A 21,210-nucleotide genomic window follows, 5' to 3' on the forward strand; every position below is an offset into this window, starting at 1 on the left:
TCCATTCTCTGATTAGTTGATCACAGTAAGCCAAATTCAAATTACAAAATTCACCTGTCGCGATTTGCACACAATAATACATTTATTAATCTGAATCTCTGGTGAGTATCGTGTATTTTTTGTCGTGTTATGTTTTTATCCTGTTGTAGATAAATATTGATTTTAAACTGCTCCCGATGTAGGTGGCACAGTTTTGTGCCATGATATCACGTTATGCTATAATATTGATGGTTTACATAACCTTGACATGATAGTAACGGAATTACGAGGTGGGTTAAGTCAGGTAAGACCCCCTGAAGGCACAGGTATCAAATTCTCCGCACGTCCCTGGTGTTCCCCTCCCCCCACGAGTTTCCATCTTTAATCTGACATGGTCAAAATTGTGCAGTGTAGAACAGGCTTTCGATACTTTGTTTTATGTGTCCTCTCAGGTTCCAGTCTTTTGGTGAGCTGTTTGATGATGCAATAAAATTGGGTCTGGCAGCTATCCAGACACAGAACCCTGGTTTCTACTATCAGCAGGCTGCCTATTACAGCCAGGAAAGAAAACGACTTGTACTGCAGCTCAGTCAGGTGATATAATACTGAATGAAGGAGCCATGAATGTGAATTTGCTTCCTTGACCTCTTTTCCATTTCACTTGTTTTTTACTGTACATGTTTTAGTTACCTAAAATTAATCAGACCTTTGGCACAATTTTGAGTTGGTTTTCTGGCTGAAAATGAAACAAGGAATTGTTAATCGTCAAAAGACTGTAAGAACTTGTTTCAAGAGATTTTCAGATGCCTGTTTTCATATTTTTTATTCAATCCATCCTTTTTTTATAATGTTTGTCCTCACTTCTGGTTGCGGGTGAGCTTGAGCCTATCTCACCTTGGACTGGTCGCCTGCCATTCACAGGTGGCATACAATTTGCACTCACATTCACACCAATTAAAACATTTTGTCTTCAATTAATTAATGCATGTTTTACGAATGTGGAAGGAATCCGTAGTACTGAGAATAAAAATACACGTAAGCTCAGGGAGAACATGCAAACTCTATAATTTGTGTTGCATTTTGAACTGTGTTTATACTGTATCCCTGATCTTATTGAACAATTTGGGGAAACAGTTCATCGCACTGTTCTGAACGATACTGGTTACTTGTAGCATAATCTAGCAGTGGCGGTTAGCACATCCACCTCACGGTTCTGAGGACCCAGGCCTCGCATCCAGCCTCGCCTGTGTGGAGTTTGTGCCTGTGTAGGTTTTCTCCGAGTAGTCCGGTTTCCTCCTACATTGCAAAAACATGCGTGGTAGGTTAATTGAAGACTAAATTGTACATACGTGTAAATGTAAGTTCAAATGGTTGTTTATCTGTTTGTGCCCTGCGATTGGCTGGCGACCAGTTCAGGATGCACCTCCCTTGCCCAGAGTCAACTGAGATATGTGCCAGCACGCCCGTGACCCGAGTCAGGATGAGCGGTATGGAAAATGGATGTATGGACAATCTAGGATTCTAATCAGGGTTGGGCGATATAGACTAGTGAGCGTCACAGGCGCTATCCAGGAGGAATTATTATTAGGCCCCAAGCACGTGACCCGCGAGGTCCCTATTGTATCTGTAGAAATTATTCTTATTATTAGGGCCGGAGCGGGTGACCTCCGAGGTCCGTATTGTATCTGTAGAAATTATTCTTATTAGGGCTCGAGCAGGTGACCTGCGAGGTCCCTATTGTATTTGTCGAAATTCGTCTTCTTCTTACTATTATTATTATTAGGGCCCGAGCGGGTGACCTGCGAGGTTCCTATTGTATTTGTAGAAATTATTAAGGCCTGAGCAGGTGACCTGCGAGGTCCCTATTGTATTTGTAGAAAGTACAACAAAATTGTAATTACAACAGAAACTGACCTAGGAGCTTTTAAAGGTACACTTTTGGAAAATTTACAGGTGTCACACTTTTGCGAACTTGTCCTACAGGTTTCATCCGATTGACTTCAAACTTGGTCAGTTTGATCTCAACACATGGGACATTCAAAGTTATCAAAAGCTTTTTTTAACCCGACATATGACGGTGGCAGCTCTTCAACCGTAGCTTTTCTCATGTCGCCACTATACAGGACATGGTGACAGTTCAAAGAACTATTTGCGGTTTGTTTCACACCTACGAAAAATTCCTACACGCGTGTAACACCCCTACACGAACAAAATTGTAATTGCAACCCATGTCCTAAACTCAACAGAAAACGATCCACGGCCTTTTAAATGTAACATTCACAGTACTTAAAAGTCCCACCATAATTACCAACAATACATACAGTAATGTAGTAGCCCTAGGAGTTCATTACTTTCCCCCCCCCCCCAACAACTGCATTTACTCAATATAACCTTTGAGAAGGCTTTGCACTTGTCCAACAGCATTGTTGCCCTACCTATGGCCTGGGGACCATTTGCGGGCCATCCCCCATTTTTGTGTGGCCCGCATTTTCTCAATATAACCTTTTACACGGCTTTGCACTTCTGACAGCAGGAGTGTTCAACCTATGGCCCAGGGGTCATTTGCAGCCGGTCCTCTCATTTTGTGCAGCCGGAAATTTTTCCAACATATGCATGGGTCATACTTTTGCACTTGTCCTACAGCGTGGTGTCCAAACTACAGCCCGGGGGCCATTTGCAGCCCTTACTTCATCGTGCCAATACCCCAACCTGCCAGGACCTCAAACTTCCAACGGGGGCGGGGTGTGAGGGCCTGATTATAGCTGCTTGTAGCTGTTGTTATTATTATTGTTATTATTATTATTGTAGTCATCACAAACAAGGCCATTTTTGAGGCACTAAACATGCATGAAAACTAATGAAATTTGGCACGCACATGAAATTTTGATTATTTCATGTTTTCAGGTGAAATAGCTTGACAGTCCCTCCTAGAACCATGCCTAAACAACATCAAAGGACAACTCGGTGATCCGTTTGACCTACGGCTCTGAAAATTGGTACGCATATAGAGAAGAACCAGACGCACAAAAAAGTCAATGCGCGCAATATCGTAACTCCAACCGGAAGTGAACTATGACCTTTTGAAGGAAAATTGTGGAACATTTTGGCATTTTTTTCAGGGTTTATACTTTTGCGAACTCTTCCTATAGTTTTCATCCGATTCGCTTCAAACTTGGTGTGTAACATCTCAAGACAATTCTCCCGGTCCTCTCCCGGTGGGACGTGCCCGGAACACCTCACCAGGGAGGCGTCCGGGAGGCATCCAAATCAGATGCCCCAGCCACCTCATCTGGCTCCTCTCGATGTGGAGGAGCAGCGGCTCTACTCTGAGATCCTCCCGGATGACCGAGCTTCTCACCCTATCTCTAAGGGAGAGCCCGGACACCCTGCGGAGGAAACTAATTTTGGCCGCTTGTATCCGGGATCTTGTTCTTTCGGTCATGACCCACAAGCTCGTGACCATAGGTGAGGGTAGGAATGTAGATGGACCGGTAAATCGAGAGCTTCGCCTTCTGGCTTAGCTCCTTCTTCACCACAACGGATCGATACAAAGTCTGCATCACTGCAGACGCTGCACCGATCAGCCTGTCAATCTCCCGTTCCATTCTTCCCTCACTCGTGAACAAGACCCCAAGATACTTGAACTCCTCCACTTGGGGCAGGATCTCATCCCCAACCTGGAGAGGGCATGCCACCCTTTTCCGACTGAGGACCATGGTCTCAGATTTGGAGGTGCTCATTCTCATCCCAGCCCTTCACACACAGCTGCGAATTGCTCCAGTGAGAGTTTGAGGTCACGGCTTGATGAAGCCCACAGAACCACATCATCTGCAAAAAGCAGAGATGCAATACTGAGGCCACCAAACCGGACCCCCTCTACGCCTCGGCTGTGCCTAGAAATTCTGTCCATAAAAGTTATGAACAGAATCGGTGACAAAGGGCAGCCTTGGCGGAGTCCAACCCTCACCGGAAACGAGTCCGACTTACTGCCAGATATGCGGACCAAACTCTGACTCCGGTCGTACAGGGACCGAACAGCCCGTATCAGGGGGTTGTATCCCCCTGAAGATTGTTATGAAGATTTATTAAAAAAAAAAAAAAAAAAAAAAGAAATATCACACAGCCATAAGTATTCAGACCCATTGCTGTACCACTCATATTTTTAACTCGGGTGCTGTCCATTTCTTCATCCTTGAGATGGTTCTACAACTCATTGGAGTCCAGCTGTGTTTGATTATACTGAATGGTCTCAAGATGGTGCCTACCCATGTGGACGCCTCGGTTTACGCGCTCTCTATTGTTTTTGTTTTTGTGTTTTTTGCTCGTCTTTGGCGACATTACACGATTCACTTACACAAGGGGAGACTTACTAACCATTATGAAGGCTACTCCGGACTTTCTTTCACCAACTTTCGCAAATCCGGATACAGATACAGATTGCCGTTTTCCTCCATCCACCTCGCGAATCTACGCTCCCTACACTCTTGCAGAATCCCCTGTCAGAAGGAGTTTCAACTCCCACAGAGAGGTGACATTCCACGTCCCTGGAGCCAGTTTCTGTAGCCGGGGATCGGATCGCCAAGGTCCCTGCCTTCAGCCACCGCCCAGCTCGCACTGCACCTGACCCCTATGGCCCCTCCCACAGGTGGTGAGCCCATGGGAAGGGGGACCCACGTTACCCTTTCGGGCTGTGCCAGGCGCTCGCCTTCGAGCCCCACCTCCAGGGTATGGCTCCAAGAGACTTTTTTTTGTATGGCTTGGGCTGCTACATCCATCCATCCATCCATTTTCCGAACCGCTTATCCTCACTCGGGTCGCGGGCGTGCTGGAGCCCATCCCAGCTGACTCTGGGCGAGAGATGGGGCACACCCTGAACTGGTCGCCGGCCAATCGCAGGCCACATATAAATAAACAAGCATTCACACTCAGATTCACACCTTCGGGCAATTTAGTCTTCAATTAACCTATCATGCATGCTTTTGGAATGTGGGAGGAAATTGGAGTACCTGGAGAAAACTCACGGAGAATATGCCCCAGAACTGTGAGGCAGATATGCTAACCAGTTCACCGTGCCGCTGGGCTGTTACCTATGCCTCCCAATTTTGGTAGTCCTAGGTGAAACGTATAGCCAGGGCTGCTTTTTTGAAAATTTGTAGGGGCCACTATCGCCTGGTGTGTACACAAAGTTTTACGAGTTTGCATGCATATTTAGACACTTAAAACTGGTTTCTTCACAAAGAGAGCAGCAAACAGCGTGTCGCCATGGCAACAGCTTTGCTTGAAAACTCACAAACTTTGTATTGTGACATCATGAAGGCGTTAACAGTCCGCTGTGCAAATATTAACCTGCTAGCAGGAGAACAACAAAGTATGAAATGTCATTTCCTTGTGCCATTAGGTGGCGCAATTAGTAAGACTAATATTTGTTCTGTAGAGCCCTTTAAGCATGGACTGTCAAGTGTGTGAAATTTAGAAAAGATCTGACCACCTGGAGTTAAGTCACAGCTTTTGATGTCATGTTAAGTCATCACATTTTGCCTCGCGGCCGCGACCACATCTTCTACCAAGACGTCAGCAAAGCATGATCAAGGTCTTTTTCCCCTAACTGGGAAAAAAAAATAAAAATCAGGTGGATGTGCTAAACGTGCTCACCGCTGTACATTAAACTGCCAGCAGTTTCCTGAGCAGGGAACCCCTCGACTGCCAGGCATTTTCGAGCAATTTCACTCATATTTCAAGCCCCACAGAATATTGTGTACTATGACTATGTAAATACCAAAACCACCTAAAGAAAGATTAGATTTTCTTCTTTCATCAGAAAAAAATGTTTGTCTCTAGCTTATACCGTTCTTTAGTAATTAGCAGTCAAATATAGGCTACTTTCAGCCAAATGTGTTTCTGGAAGAAAAAAAATGAAAAAGCCTTTTTGTGAAAGCAGACAGATCAAGCAGAACTTTGACAACAATATTTGTTTTCCTTTAGGGAAAATCTCAAACATCTGAACATAAAACAACACTGAGAAAGTACTTTTGACAGAAAAATAATTTATTTACACGTATATGTACAGAATTTACATTAGACAAAAATGCATGAACAAATGGGCCTCCCACACTTGTGCTTTTTTTCCTCCAAATTCCCCTCTTCTACCGTTTTCTCAATAGTCCAGGTTTTTATTACCTTGCGCATAAAATCTAGCAAAGTTTTATCCACATTTGAATTTAATTCTTTGGTGGCGGTGAATGGGATCTTGTGTGGTTGTCATTGTCCTTGAAACCAGTCCCTACTTCTGCTCGAACCACAACCTGTGCAGTTTAGAAACAAATACATTGTTGAAATTGCTGTCGTGGTACATGGAATAAAAAAAGCTTTCAATTACCTTTTTTGTCTGCACTGCATACAGGGAGTCGAACGTCTGCTGGATGTATAACCTGTAAGTTTTAAAAAATACATACCATTACTAGAGAATACTTTTTATTGATGACGTGTATTGCAAGGGTTTAAAAAAAACAACATTACTTTTCTTCGTCGCAATCATAGAAGACGTTAGACTCAAGGGTGTTGAATCCTGCAAGATGGACGAAATGGAAAATTGAAATCAGTACTGGCAACAGATGTTACATTGTAATGTGAACTATCCATCCATCCATTTTCTGAACCGCTTCTCCTCACTAGGGTCGCGGGCGTGCTGGAGCCTATCCCAGCTGTCATCGGGCAGGAGGCGGGGTACACCCTGAACTGGTTGCCAGCCAATCGCAGGGCACATAGAAACAAACAACCATTCGCACTCACAGTCATGCCTACGGGCAATTTAGAGTCTCCAATTAATGCATGTTTTTGGGATGTGGGAGGAAACCGGAGTGCCCGGAGAAAACCCACGCAGGCACGGGGAGAACATGCAAACTCCACACAGGCGGGGACGGGGATTGAACCCCGCACCTCAGAACTGTGAGGCTGACGCTCTAACCAGTCGGCCACCGTGCCGCCGTAATGTGAACTAGTGTGACAAAATTGTGTTTTTATGCAACAATGATTGAAGGAGCGTGTTTGCCCGCTAAATGTAGCTAACGCGAGCTGCAAACGAGTTACCTTCGTCTCCATATGATCCGGAGGGATGAAGCTCGGCTGGCGATGCAGAGGGAGTTCACTCATCTGACGATTCCGGATTCCATTTACTCGTATCCTGGTCGGCAGATGATCACCTGGCAAGCGGCTGAGGATCTTGTTATATGGCCCGGCATTTTGGGCGATAGCTTGGCAACAAAGCGATGAGCTCGGAGCGTAATTCTGGTTCGGTGCGTCATTCTTTATTCCCCTGCATGATATAAGGCGTCATTCCTGTCGGTCGCAGGAATATTTTTATTGCTTTGGCGCAATAAATTTCTAGTACCGAAAGCTTTTTTGTTAGATTTTTTTCATTTTGTCGTCTCTCTTTTCTACCATTATGCTTGCCTTTTCTCATTGTCTCTTGCACCCCGCCTCCTGCTTCTTCTTCCTCTTCTTCCTCTGAGGGAGAGACGTTCATCTCAACAAATTGTTGCCCTCTACAGGGTGCCATTCCTCATTGCAGTTATCCAGAGGCTTGACGATCACACATCAACCGCACAAGAGCCTCCCCTACCCACCCCCGTTAAAAAACGCCACTGACGTCTTTAGACGGCATTGGCAGGGAATAGATGGTTTCTGAATGATGTCTTTGGATGGCATTGGCAGGGAATGAGTTAAAATCTAAAGGAAGACGTTTTTTGTCGCCACTAGGTGGCGCTATATGTACAATGGAATATTGTCATACATATGTGTTCAGGGCGTGACTTGTCTTTATGTCTCAAAAGTGTTCTCTGTCAATTGACTGTCTGTTGTCGTACAAGAGCGTCTCCAACTACCGGAGACAAATTCCTTGTGTTTTTTGGACATACTTGGCAAATAAAGATGATTCTGATTCTGACTATTATGACATGTTTGGGATTTTTTGGGAGCATGTGCAGTGGAGTTATTCAGCATTTCCTGTTTTGTGGCAAAGGAAATTTTATATGCAAAATTTAATGTGACCCCTTGTCATATAGTACGGAGAAATGAAAAGCTTTTAACAACTTTTAATGTCCCAGATTTGGAGAAGTCAATCGCCACTTCGAAATTATGTGCAGCACAAGACAACAGCGTAGCAAACAGCAAGTAGCCATGGCAACCGCGTTAAACGATATGAAAAGGTTTGAATAACTTTTCATCTTCAAAATGTTTAGATGAGACACCCAAAGTCTGAAGTTGAGTGGATAAACTCTGTAGGTGGGGTTCGTAAGAATATGACGGATGTTAAAGGGTACAAATAGGTCAGAATTTAAAAGTAAATAAAAAATGGTGGACTTCCTGTTGGCTTTAGGGTATGACTCTAAGTGACTTTTTGTAGGTCTCTGGCTTTTACATATGCCTCCCAATTTTGGTAGAAGGTGCAAGCGGTGGTGCTTTGTGAAATATTTGTCGGGGGCGCTACTGTGCCATGTTTTAGAAATTACGCAATAAACGTTAAATATTCAAACTTTTGCTGGGCTTGATGTGTCTGCAAAGTGTGGTGAGTTTTTGTGCATGTTTAGACCCTGAAAAAAGCATTGTTTTCCTGGCAAACAGCCACGGCAACAACATTATGTAAAATTAAGAGTTTGATAACTTTTAATCTTCAAGATATTTAGATGACACTCAAAGTTTGAATTCGACTGGATAAAATCTGTAGGTGTTTGTAAAAATATGATGGCTGTAAAATGTGAAAAATTGGTAGAAATCGGAAAGTCAATTCAAAATTGCCGACTTCCTGTGGGGTTTAAGGTATGGCTCCAAGAGAGTTTTTTCAAGGTCTTGGGCTGTTCCATATGCCTCCTAATTTTGGTAGATCTTGGTGAAACGTACAGCCAGGGCTGCTGCTTTGAAAATTTGTCGGGGGTGCTACTGAGCCATTTTTTTAAAAATTGCACCACAAAACTTAAGTATGGACATGTTTGCCAGGCTTGGTGTGTGCGCAAAGTTTCATGAGTTTGCGCTCTGATGAGAGCAAAATTGAAATCTTTGGATGCCATAATGCACACCACATTTGGAGGAGAAATGGCACTGCACATCACCCTAAAAACATCATACTAAAAGTAAAGTTCGGAAGTGGAACATCATGGTGCTGGGCTGCTTTTCAGAAAATGGTACTGGTAAACTTCACATTATTGAAGGAAGGATGAATGGGCAAATGTACCGAGACATTCTTGACAAAAATCTGCTGCCATCTACGATGATGAAAATGAAAACGAAGGTGGACATTTCAGCAGTATAATGATCCAAAACATACTGGCAAGGAAACTCTCAATTGTTTTCAAAGAAAAACATAAAGCTGCTAGAATGGCCCAGCCAATCACCTGACTTGAATCCAATTAAAAATCTATGGAAAGAACTGAAACTCAAGGTCCATAAAAGAAGCCCACAGAACCGTCAAGATTTGAAGACTGCTTGTGTGGAGGAATGGGCCGAATTCACACCAGACCAATGCATGTGTCTTGTTTCTCCATACAGGAGGCGTCGTGAACCTGTCATTGCAAACAAAGGCTTTTGTCCAAAGTATTAAATAAATACCAGTTGGCGTGTTCAATACTTTTTCCCGGTTTCATTTTACATTATTACACACAACTTCATTTCTGAGCTAATTTGTTCTACTTTTTTTGTATGGATGGGTTACTTGGGTTGTTCCCAACATCTGGTGAAATTTTCTTGTCAATAGCACCTTTGGAAATATATGTAGTGAGAAAAATGGTGACGTGTTAACCAGAAGTAGGGACTGGTTTCAGCCACTGTAATTGTGAAGCGTAATGAAAATGATATACGGTTTTACACAACTATAATCTGAAAAGTGTGGTGTGCATTTCAATTCAATGGATCCGCAATATGCCAGTACCCCAATGTGCCGGTACCCGAACATGCCAGTACGCCAATGTGCCAAGTACCCCAACAGGGGTGCGAGGGTCCTTTATAGCTTGCAACTCTAGTTATTATTATGAATATCATTAATGATTTTAATGGTGGAAAGCATCAAGACACAGTGTCCCATGCTGTTGTGTCCATTCGGGATGTTAGTGGCTCACGTTAACAGTTTGGGCATGTTTTGCGTAGTTATGTTTGATGCAGACTTTGTTATTACTGCTTACGTAATGTACCTTGGTCCCTTTATTTATTGCAGTTTCCGGCTAACTAGTTTAATTCAACAGGCACTTAAATGTTATTTTTAGTTCCTCTACCAACAATACTGTTTTTAATTGTTTTCTAAACAGGTTATTGGTCACATTAAAAGTGGAAAAGGATTTTAGATTTTACATTACAAAAACCAAGTAACGTTGCCTATCCATTATTGATTGGTAATCTGTCACATGAAGATGAATAGAGCATGTTCCAGCAAATTCATTTTACCACCTAGGTCAAGATGTCATGGTTTATGTTTCAGGCTGGAGCAATATATCCTTCGTCCGACCCTATGGACATGCCGAATGGGGGACTGGACTACTATGGCCAAAGACCATGGAGACAAGGACACCAGAGTACGAGAATCATATATTATCTACACCACATTAGATTATCTCATTTGAGACCTCTAACCTGAAAACATAAGAAGACGTTTAAAAAATAATTATTATTATGTACTTGCATGTTTAGGTATTGATCCTCCTGACCTAGACAAAGAACGGAAGGGAATTCTGGCATTGCAGCTCAACGAAAGGGGTATCCCTCATTCAGTAAGTACATGCAAACATGACTGTCACCTAATATCAGATAAAGTATGATGTTTTTGTTGATGCTGTTTAAAACATTAAATAATCTGTTTGTACAGGAGCTGATAATAACTCTTCTCAGCAATGCTGTTGCCCAGTTTAAGAAGTACAAATGCCCAAGAATGAAAAGTCATCTTAGTAAGTAAGGTTCCGCTGTAAGTAAGGCCATGATTGGAGCTCACAAATGAAACTTGCATAGTGATCTAGGGCAAGCGTTCAGCGTGAAAATGTTGAGCATAAAGTAACTAAGGTTAATGCTGCTAAAAGTGGTTCTTCAAAAGAGGTGGCCATACTTTTTTCCACTGTGAATAAGATATTATTAAAAATAACTATACTGGCACCAGTTGTGCTTATACTTCTTCATTTGTTTCTGTTTTCCCTAGTGGTGCAAATGGGAGAGGAGTACTACCACGCTCAAGATTATGCTAAAGCCCTCAAGTATGTCAATCGTTTTGATGGACAGTACAGTGTCAGATTTAAATCTGGTATTTTATTGCCATTGCTTGAGTGATTGGATGTTTACCAGTGAGCTAAATGTGTTTGTAGACTGTTGGACTATGTGATGTGTGACTATCGCACAGAGCGCTGGTGTGGAATCCAGACAGCCATATTAACCACAGCTCTGCAGTGTGCCTACCTAATGGCTAGTGTCAAAGATTATATCATATTCTGTATGGAGCTCCTGGGCAGAGGTAAGCATTGTTTTTACGCTGAATACTGAAACCATAATCTGTATAATTAATTTCTGAATATCAATTTAGCGTAGTCATTCTGACAGCTGCCTTTGACACACTTGGTCTGTGCTCAATTCTCCGTCAATGCCCCATTTGCAATTGTCCAGCAAATGACTGTCAGTTACGCAATGTTCATGCTGCAGGTCGAGTCTATTTTTTTTGCCTAGTGGGGCATGTACCTGATTTTGTCATGTCAATGTGAACAGTACAATTCAGATTTTTTTTCATATCCGACCAAGGCCTCTTTTCAAACGTGGAGTGCAATATGTACGCTCATGGGCCTCGCATCCGACCTACACATCATTAAAAGGCGACAAACGTCACAATTGTTCAACAAAACACCCACCACACAATTGTACTATTTTCCTCCATGTAAAGAACTACAAGTAGCTTCAAGCACTTCAGATAGGCATTGTAGCGGCTGCCTAGCTACTAGCGGCTAGTGTGGCTAAAACTGCGCTCCTCTAAAGAAAGATGGAGTGATAAAGAGAGAAAATATAATACACGGCCACACACAGGACTGTCCTAAAACCAGAAATTAATGAAAAAGGTATTGCAACCAATGTATGTATACATATAATGTATATGTCAACCAAGAGAAGTGGCCTCTAAGATTATTTTATATCAGCAATGTTACTTGTTTGTTTTCACAATAGAGTAGTTAAAAATGCATGCCCACATATATACTGTACATACACATCTTAAACCCACATATTCACAATCGCCATGTACGTGAATTCCTATTTCATACCCTGTGCGTGCCGAGATATCTTATTTAAAATTATTATTAGACTTTACACGATCAGGATTTTTGGGCCCAATCACCGATCAGAAAATAAAATTTAAAAAAAAAATGATAACTGATCCGATCAAAAGCTGGAGCAATGTGTCCATTTACAACCCCAATTCCAATGAAGTTGGGATGTTGTGTTAAATATAAATAAAAAGAGAATACAATGATTTGCAAATCATGTTCAACCTATATTTAATTGATTACACAACAAAGACAATATATTTAATGTTCAAACTAATAAACTTTATTGTTTTTAGCAAATAATCTTTAACTTAGAATTTTATGGCTGCAACACGTTCCAAAAAAGCTGGGACACGGTCATGTTTACCACTGTGTTACATCACCTTTTCTTTTAACAACATTCAATAGACCTTTGGGAACTGAGGACACTAATTGTTGAAGCTTTGTAGGTGGAATTCTTTCCCATTCTTGCTTGATGTACAGCTTCAGCTGTTCAACAATCCGGGGTCTCTGTTGTCGTATTTTATGCTTCGTAATGTGCCACACATTTTCAATGGGAGACAGGTCTGGACTGCAGGCAGGCCAGTCTAGTACCCGCACTCTTTTACTACGAAGCCACGCTGTTGTAACACATGCAGAATGTGGTTTGGCATTGTCTTGCTGAAATAAGCAGGGGCGTCCCTCAAAAAGACGTTGCTTGGATGGCAGCATATGTTTCTCCAAAACCTGAATGTACCTTTCAGCATTAATGGTGCCTTCACAGATGTGTAAGATACACATGCCATTGGCACTAACACAGCCCTTCACTTTTCCACTTTGCATCAGTCCATCTTGGATGAGCTCCGGCCTAGAGAAGCCGGCGGCGTTTCTGGGTGTTGTTGATAAATGGCTTTTGCTTTGCATAGTATCGTTTCAAGTTGCACTTACGGATGTAGCGCCGAACTGTATTTACTGACATTGGTTTTCTGAAGTGTTCCTGAGCCAAAGTGGTGATATCCTTTACACATTGATGTCAGTTTTTGATGCAGTGCCGCCTGAGGGATCGAAGGTCACGGGCATTCAATGTTGGTTTTTGGCCTTGCCGCTTACATGCAGTGATTTCTCCAGATTCTCTGAACCTTTTGATGATATTATGGAGCGTAAATTATGAAATCCCTAAATTCCTTCCAATTGTACAATGAGGAACATTGTCCTTAAACTGTTCAACTATTTTCTCACGCACTTGTTCACAAAGAGGTGAACCTCGCCCCATCTTTGCATGTGAATGACTGAGCAATTCAGGGAAGCTCCTTTTATACCCAATCATAACACCCACCTGTTCCCAATTAGCCTGTTCACCTGTGGGATGTTCCAAACAGGTGTTTGATGAGCATTCCTCAACTTTCTCAGTCTTTTTTGCCACCTGTCCCAGCTTTTTTGGAACGTGTTGCAGCCATAAAATTCTAAGTTAATGATTATTTGGTAAAAACAATTAAGTTTATCAGTTTGAACATTAAATATCTTGTCTTTGTCGTGTATTCAATTAAATATAGGTTGCACATGATTTTAAAATCATTGTATTCTGTTTTTATTTATGTTTAACGCATTGGAATTGGGGTTGTAAATAAATACTGTTAATGACATGCTTACTCTAACTTTCTCACTGTCCCGACGATATGGACCGGTGTTGTCCAGAGTTTGCGTCTGTTTGGCTTTTCCTTTTTTTTTTGCTTTTTGTTTTTTTCATGCTGCGTTGCTTGAACGCGGCATGCTCCTCCTCGTGTACATTCTTCAGGTGCCCGATCAAATTTGTGTTGAAGCATTTAGATGACGTTCCCCACAACGTACTTCAGTTGTGCACAGACTGCAAATAATTTATTTTTTGTTGTTTATCTGAGACACCCCAAAATAGTCCCATACCAATGACGTGTTTTTTAACCGACAAGATTGAAAAATAAATTTATTGGCCATCAGATAGTTACAGTACTGCGCCACAATACATGTGACAAGGCTAAAAATAAACTAGCTTTTGGATTCATACGCAATGGCAACGTTAAATGTCTTGTGTGGAGCCGATCGATGACGTCATTGATCGGATCGGCAAATTATTGCATGAGAGCCGATCAGCATAAATTGCTAATTATCGGCCGATACCGATCACACCGATCAGATCGGCTTACAGTCTAATTATTATTATTATTATTTTTTTATCTATTTAGCTTTGCTAAAGGACCATACAACCTGATATTTCTTGTGATGTGTCATTCTGTCAATCAAACTGTTATTACATAATTGTATATTTAACAATTTAGTGCCAAAATCTCGTACTGAATAAATCAAAACTGAAATAAAAAATATTTTATCCTTCAAAACAATTGAAAGAAAAAGTATATAAAAATGTAGAGAAAATATTAGCCTTGTTGGGAGTTTTTCTAGTGGTGTTTGTTTTGGCTGAGACGCAATTGTTACTGTCACAATCAAAATGTTCGTGACAAAATATCCTTAATGTTACTGAGAGGTGATGATAAGGTTTGGCATCTCTGTTAGTCAAGAAACAGTTGTCTTTGCAACAACTGGTTGTCATTTTACATTTGTCGGTAGCGGGACTTGAAGCATGATCATCTGGTTCCAGTGCCCAAGTGTACCGCCCCAAAATGCACCACCTTTTGCCCCTGACCACCATAGGAGAGGTGCTTCACTAATCTGCATATTTTAAGTGTCCTATTTGGGATTTGCTGGGTGTCACACAAACAAATGTTTTCAGATTGTGAGCATTTCTGTGGATATAATGTTTAAACAAAAGAAGAAAATCAAATACACACACACACACACTCAATAGACAAAATTTGTTAAAAACATCCACGCATCCGTTTTCTGTACCGCTTGTTCTCATTAGGGTTGCGAGCGTGCTGGTGACTATCGCTAACTTAATCTTTTATTGTACAATCTTTTGAGAAAATTACTGCAATCAAATGATTTCTGGAACTGTCAGTGAGACTTTTATTATATCTCAACAGGTATTTTGGCCCACTGTTCATGAGCGAAGTTCTACAAACTCCTTAGGTTTGAAGGGTGACTTCTCAAGAGTGTATTTTCAGTTTATTTCTTAGATGTCCAATAGTATTTATTTATATATTATAAATAATATATTAATAATATGTATATTATTTATATATATATTTTTTTATATATTGGACATCTCTAAAGAAGCTGAAACACAGTCAGGAGAAGGCGTCCTTCAAAACCTGAGAAAGGTGGTGCACTTGCTTAATAGTGGGCCAAAATATCTGTTGACGCTAAAGGTCTTATTAAGAGTTACAGAACGGATTGATTGCAGTGATTCCCTCAAATCTTTGAGCAATAAAATATTAACTTCAGGGTACCATCATTTGTGTCTTAACCATTTTTTATTTGTTTTTTAAGGTAATTCTGTTGGACCACAAAAATAAAAGCGTGCCTGATTTTTATTAGTTAACTTTATTTTAGTGATCATTGTGGGGTTTTCTTTAATAAGACAGGAGTACCAACAATTCTGTCCACGTGTGTATATAGTGTATGCATATCTTCCCTGGAAAGGTTTTATTAAACTTTAGTCTTCTTTTTCAGCTTCAACACTGAAGGAGGAGCAAAAGTCTAGGATTGAGCAGAATCTCATGCAAGTTCTGAAGGTGTGTCAGATGTACATCATATTCAACATTTTATTTTGGGGGGGATATGTTAGTATAAAATATGTATTGACAAGGTTGGATATAGTAAGTAGAGGAGCAGACTTGCAATACACACCAGCCCTCAACATTATGACAACTTGCCACTATTCGATCACATCCAATACAAGAGATATAAGGTTTAAATCTCATATTTGAAGTCTCAGGTAGCTAAACCAAAATTAGAAACAGAAATTGTTTTAAATAAACAACTAAAACATTTCCCAAAAATACAATCTAGAATTTATGCTATTTTATAAAAGAGGTAAAGTGGAAATCTTTGAATTTGTTTCCCTTCAACCGTCACATTGACCTTGGGTTCCGCTCTCCAAGATCGTTCAGTTCTACTCTCTAACATTCACTCACAGGAAGACAGACAACATTAGCTTCATCTGCTGAGAAGATCACACAGGGAGTGGCGAGACAACTGTATTTACTGATCCCTGACAACGTAACATTCTTTAACTAAATGACTCTCTTTACATATTAGTCAAAACTGAGCATTTTTAATGAGCTTTTTGATACTTATTTTTCTATCGTGCAGGTGGTCATACATTTGTGCCCAGTCTTTGCCAATATGTAAGAAAAAAAAAAAATCTGTTTTGTTGACTAAATTTAATGAAGCGTCTCGAACAAACAAGAGTCCAATTGCCTTGAGTCAATCATAACAGATTAACGTAACCTGGATGACTGAGAATCTACACAGATAGCAAGTTTTATGGTACATACTGTACACTCCTTAGTATAAGTATTGGAACAGGGAGACCAGTTCATTTATTGTTGCTGTAGACTGAAAATGAGTATGAGCGATAAAATTTTAGTTGAAAATTAAAGCAGAACTGTTGATCTCTTGTCTGTTTGAAGGGGAGTCGAGACTGTAGTGTAAAAAATGTTCTTTTTTTTTTTTTTTTTTTTTTTTTTTTTTTTTTTGCACATGTAATACGCCAAAATGTTTTGGATCGTCAAGCCAGTTTTAATATCTCACAAGACAACCCAAGTAAATACAAAATTTAGTTTGCCAAGGATGATTTTATTCATTAGGCTAAAAAATCCAAACCCCATCATCCAACACCCCTCCCCCTTGTTCAGTTCATGTGTTAATTTGACTTGGGAAGGCTGATTTCAATTTCACTCGCCACTGTTTGAATCAAGAAATCACTTGTAAACACAATAGTACCTGTCAGACAAAGTGAAGTAGGTTATGAAATATCAAAGTGAAATTTCATGCCACAATCCAAAGAAATTCAAGAACAAATTAGGACTTTTCCAGACTGATTGATGGCAATCACAAAAGCCATTTCCAAAGGTTTGGGATTCCAGCAAACCACATTCAGAGCCATTTTCTGCAAATTGAGAAATTTGGGAACACTGGTAAACTTTCCCAGGAGTGGTTGGCTATCCATAATTGCCCTAAAAGTGCAACAATTCAGGAGAACACAGATCAACATCCAAAGAACTGCAGACCTCACTGGCCTCAGTTAAGGGCAGTCTTCATGACTTCAGCAAGACACTGGAGCAAAATGTAAGACACTGGAACAAAATGTGTGATAAATGTGCAAAAAATAATCAGACCTCAGGGAGGGGGCAAATACAAGTTTGTACTTTATATACAGTATCATAAATTGTTGTTGGAAGGCAATTTTGGGGTCTGTGACCTTGTATTTCGAGCTGTCTTAGAATTATTATGCTGTAGCTCTTGTCTTGGGTCTCAATAACTGTAACTGTCACTGCCATTACTGTAGTCAAATCTTTTACTGTTATGGTGTATAGAGTATGGATGATAACACACCAGTTCAAGGTTGCACACACGTTCACCTTTTTTGAATGGGAAGGTGTACCCAAACTGTTATACTCTAGTGGATGAATTGACACGACTATTCTTTCCTGTAGAACAAGATACCTGATCCTGAGCCTCAGTGTGATCAGTTTTCAGCTAATGCAGGACGGTCATTGTGGAATCAATGTATGGGTTCAGGTGGCTCAAATGAATTCATTATTGATGTGCAGGACTACATACCATTCAGTAAGTAAAAACACACACTCGTCAATACACTAATTATACTGTACTAAATCATTTTCAAGTCCAGGGGATCCTCGACTCACGACAGAATTCCGTTCCTATAACACACCGTGACCCGAATTTGTATCCTTGCCTATATTACAAACCTATGCTAATGCACTAGTAAATTCATAGTTACAGTACATATCTGTATGAAAAGCATTTTGTAGGCAATTAATATGAAATATTAAAATGAAAAAAAATTATAAAAGAACGATTCCTTACCTTTAGTACTGACGTTGATTTTTCACAGTGGAAGTTCAAGTTGTGTAAACCAGTGCATTTCACACCATTGCATACACCACGCAAACGTCATATGGGTTAGGAAACAAGTTATGAAACGAGTATTTATTATAAATATTTTGGGGTTCCGTCATAACCACAAAGCGTCATAGTCATAAACCGTCATAAACCGAGCATCCCCTGACTAAGGAAAAATCATTTTAAAGTCTCCATAGACAATGCTGTGGGTTTTACATTGTTCGAAATTATTGTGCATATCGCTGGCGTCGAGCGTAATTTAAAAATGTCACTTTTCAGGAAACCAAAACAAAGGCATGTTTGTTGAGTCATTAACTTTGCATCGCAAAAGAGACCAAGCCATTAAACACTTTAGATTGGTAAGTAATTTGTAAAAATAACAGACCCACGTGGGGACTGACCAATAGTATTGTCGCGTGTATTGGTTTGGATAAAAATGTAATTAATTTGGGAAAAGATACGAAGGAAGGTAAACATCTGCGTTCACTTCCGGGTTAGTCCGATTTACGTTTTTACCGTTAAAATCAAACTAAATTTGTCTCGTAAATGGCACCACGTCACTTTTTTATATTTATAAAAATTTAGGGAACGTGACGAGAGACCTTTTTATAAGTCTCATAATCTGAATGTTTCTACATTTTATGAAATTTTGAGTCCTAGACAACAAAGGTTCATTGTTAAACTCAACCCACACAAAACACTACAAAGGAGTGGAATTTTATAAAATATTTAATGACATTACAGGGGATCTAGAGGGAAACACACAAAAGTCTAACTAAAGAAAGAAAAGAACACTAATAATGGTAAAAAGAAGAAAAGTAGGCGTTCGAAAAGGGAAATACATCGTGTGTTGGACTAAAATTTAAAACGCGAGCGTTTATTGCGTCCAGTCCGGATGAGAGACAGGACAAAGTTGGGATTTTGTGTGAAGCTAGTAATTTCCCCGAAATTATTAGGGACTAATATTGAAATACGTAGATCAACTGGTAGGTGGGGTGGTCTGTCTCACTCGTCTCGGGAAACACGGAGACAGATTTGGTTGAATGAGAAAAAGGATGCAGAAAAATCAAACCAAACAAAAGAGGCGGAAGAGGAAAAATTGTTGTTCATCATGCCTCGTTGGGAGATTATGACCGTCTCTCTCCCCGCCTGGGTCCAGGAAACGCTAGCAAGTTCAGAAAACTCACGTTTGGCTGGGAGCGTATGTGGTAGCTCAGCAACAACTGTTCTGGAGGCTTAGCAGCGGCGATCCACAGAGGCTAGGGAGCCGGATCTCCATCCCCAAGGCCCATGGTTACCGAGGCGTGTGCCCAAAGACGAGGGGAGGGGGGAGGAGTGGCCGAAAGCAGCCCCGTAGCTGGGGAGCTGAAAGCAAGACGGAAGAACAAAGAAGAAGCCAAGAGAGAGGCTGGCAGCGGAAGTCAGGGGTTAAATACCCCGGGGGCGTGTCGAAGAGGACCAGACAAGACCATCTTGAATCTAGTCTACATTTTTTACCCATAAAATGGGTTCAAAAATCATATATTAATATAAAATACTCCCAAACTTGTACCCTCTACTCACAGGTTAAGCATATAGAACGACTGTTAATAATTTAGTCTTGGCAAATCAACTGCTTATGGTTCAAATCACATGTCATGCTGCTTGGAGTCAAATCAAGACAAACAGTTCCCAAAATCGAGCAGCTACGCTTGGAAAGTTGAGAGACTGACAAAAAGACATCAAGGCATACATTTGGAATGTTTCTGCAGAGTTTGTGAAATATCAAAACAGAGATTTGGATATTAAGCAACTAGTTTACCACTGTATTTGCATTCCATTGATCTGTCCAGCTTGGACTCCCGGAGAGAGGATCCCACCTTTTGGCTAGTGTCAGTTCAAACGAAGAAAACGACTCTTTGATGACTGTAAACCAATATTTCAAGGGGACCTGCTAATTAATTTAGGGTCCAGTAGGCGTCTTCTAGTGGCTGTCTCGAACAGCAGGGCCGCAAGAAGAATGCAGTTTATCAAGCTGTTGGGGAGTCACTGTGAAATTCAAAACACGGCAACCCCCGCATGTAGTGGTGGACGATATACTGTACAGTATATCGGAATGTTTATTATCGTCTCGCCATTTCTTCCTCTCTGGCTGCTGTGATTGCTCTCTCCAATGCTCTCCATGGGTATCTTTTTGTAGAATATGTCCCATGACATTAGTTATGTTGATGTCCAAGAACTATAACATTGAACGCTACATCGGGCACACCAATGAAGGCCAGGACCTCACTCTTTCACAGACTACCCAAAGTAACCGTTTCATTAAAAGAACCACAGTGCAACATAAATCAACAATAAATGTGACTGTTGAATAAGGTACACATTGAAAGATCTATTGATAATATACACAGAAACAACAATGACAATTAACATAACACTATGGATGTTGATTGTTGCCAAAAAAAAAAATAATTCACATTGCAGTGTTGGAATCACGCGGCTGCAGTCACGTATGCTTGTTTTCGTTAGCATTAGCAACCAGCTTTGTGAGCGATAACACAAATAGTTTCAGAGTGGGCCAGCTGTGTGCGGTATGTTCATTACAGTCTGGTTTAGTCAATGTGTTGTTTTGAAGAATCTGTCTTGTATTTCCTTTCTTATCAACTTTATTTACCTATCAGCACACAGCTACAATAGCATCCAGTATCTATTGATTCGACATGAAGCTCCATTCTTCTTTGCCTCTTATTGATGTAATATTTCAACTAGGTTTGAGAACGATAAACTGATGCGACCGGATATCCGTTCATAAAGGCGAGAGATACGACTGTATCGGTAGCAGACACCATTATCAATACAAAATCTGACAGGATTCCTTTAGATACATCAGTTGTAGGGCTGCGGATCGGATATCGCGAGGCTAGGAATCAGTTGCCTGAATGTTTATGGTTTTCAACTCATAAAACAAGCGCGA

General features: G+C 40.8%; 1 protein-coding gene and 1 long non-coding RNA gene across 7 annotated transcripts in view; both read left to right on the forward strand.

The window, feature by feature from the left end:
• The window catches only part of trappc11 (trafficking protein particle complex subunit 11), a 178,816-nt gene that overhangs the window by 57,424 nt on the left and 100,182 nt on the right, over positions 1-21,210 (forward strand). For all 6 annotated transcript variants that reach the window (XM_061787998.1, XM_061787993.1, XM_061787995.1 and 3 more), the window contains exons 10-17: positions 432-573; positions 10,442-10,535; positions 10,651-10,730; positions 10,826-10,904; positions 11,150-11,204; positions 11,313-11,458; positions 15,840-15,901; positions 17,828-17,960. In XM_061787998.1, coding sequence (XP_061643982.1) covers positions 432-573; positions 10,442-10,535; positions 10,651-10,730; positions 10,826-10,904; positions 11,150-11,204; positions 11,313-11,458; positions 15,840-15,901; positions 17,828-17,960 — 791 coding nt within the window. The remainder of the gene's footprint in view (positions 1-431; positions 574-10,441; positions 10,536-10,650; positions 10,731-10,825; positions 10,905-11,149; positions 11,205-11,312; positions 11,459-15,839; positions 15,902-17,827; positions 17,961-21,210) is intronic.
• LOC133484859 (uncharacterized) lies at positions 590-7,922 on the forward strand. The gene is made up of 2 exons (XR_009790515.1): positions 590-7,271; positions 7,527-7,922. It is a non-coding gene; the product is annotated as an uncharacterized LOC133484859 (long non-coding RNA).

Source organism: Phyllopteryx taeniolatus, chromosome 10, assembly GCF_024500385.1.
Source record: "Phyllopteryx taeniolatus isolate TA_2022b chromosome 10, UOR_Ptae_1.2, whole genome shotgun sequence".
NCBI classification, from domain to species: domain Eukaryota; kingdom Metazoa; phylum Chordata; class Actinopteri; order Syngnathiformes; family Syngnathidae; genus Phyllopteryx; species Phyllopteryx taeniolatus.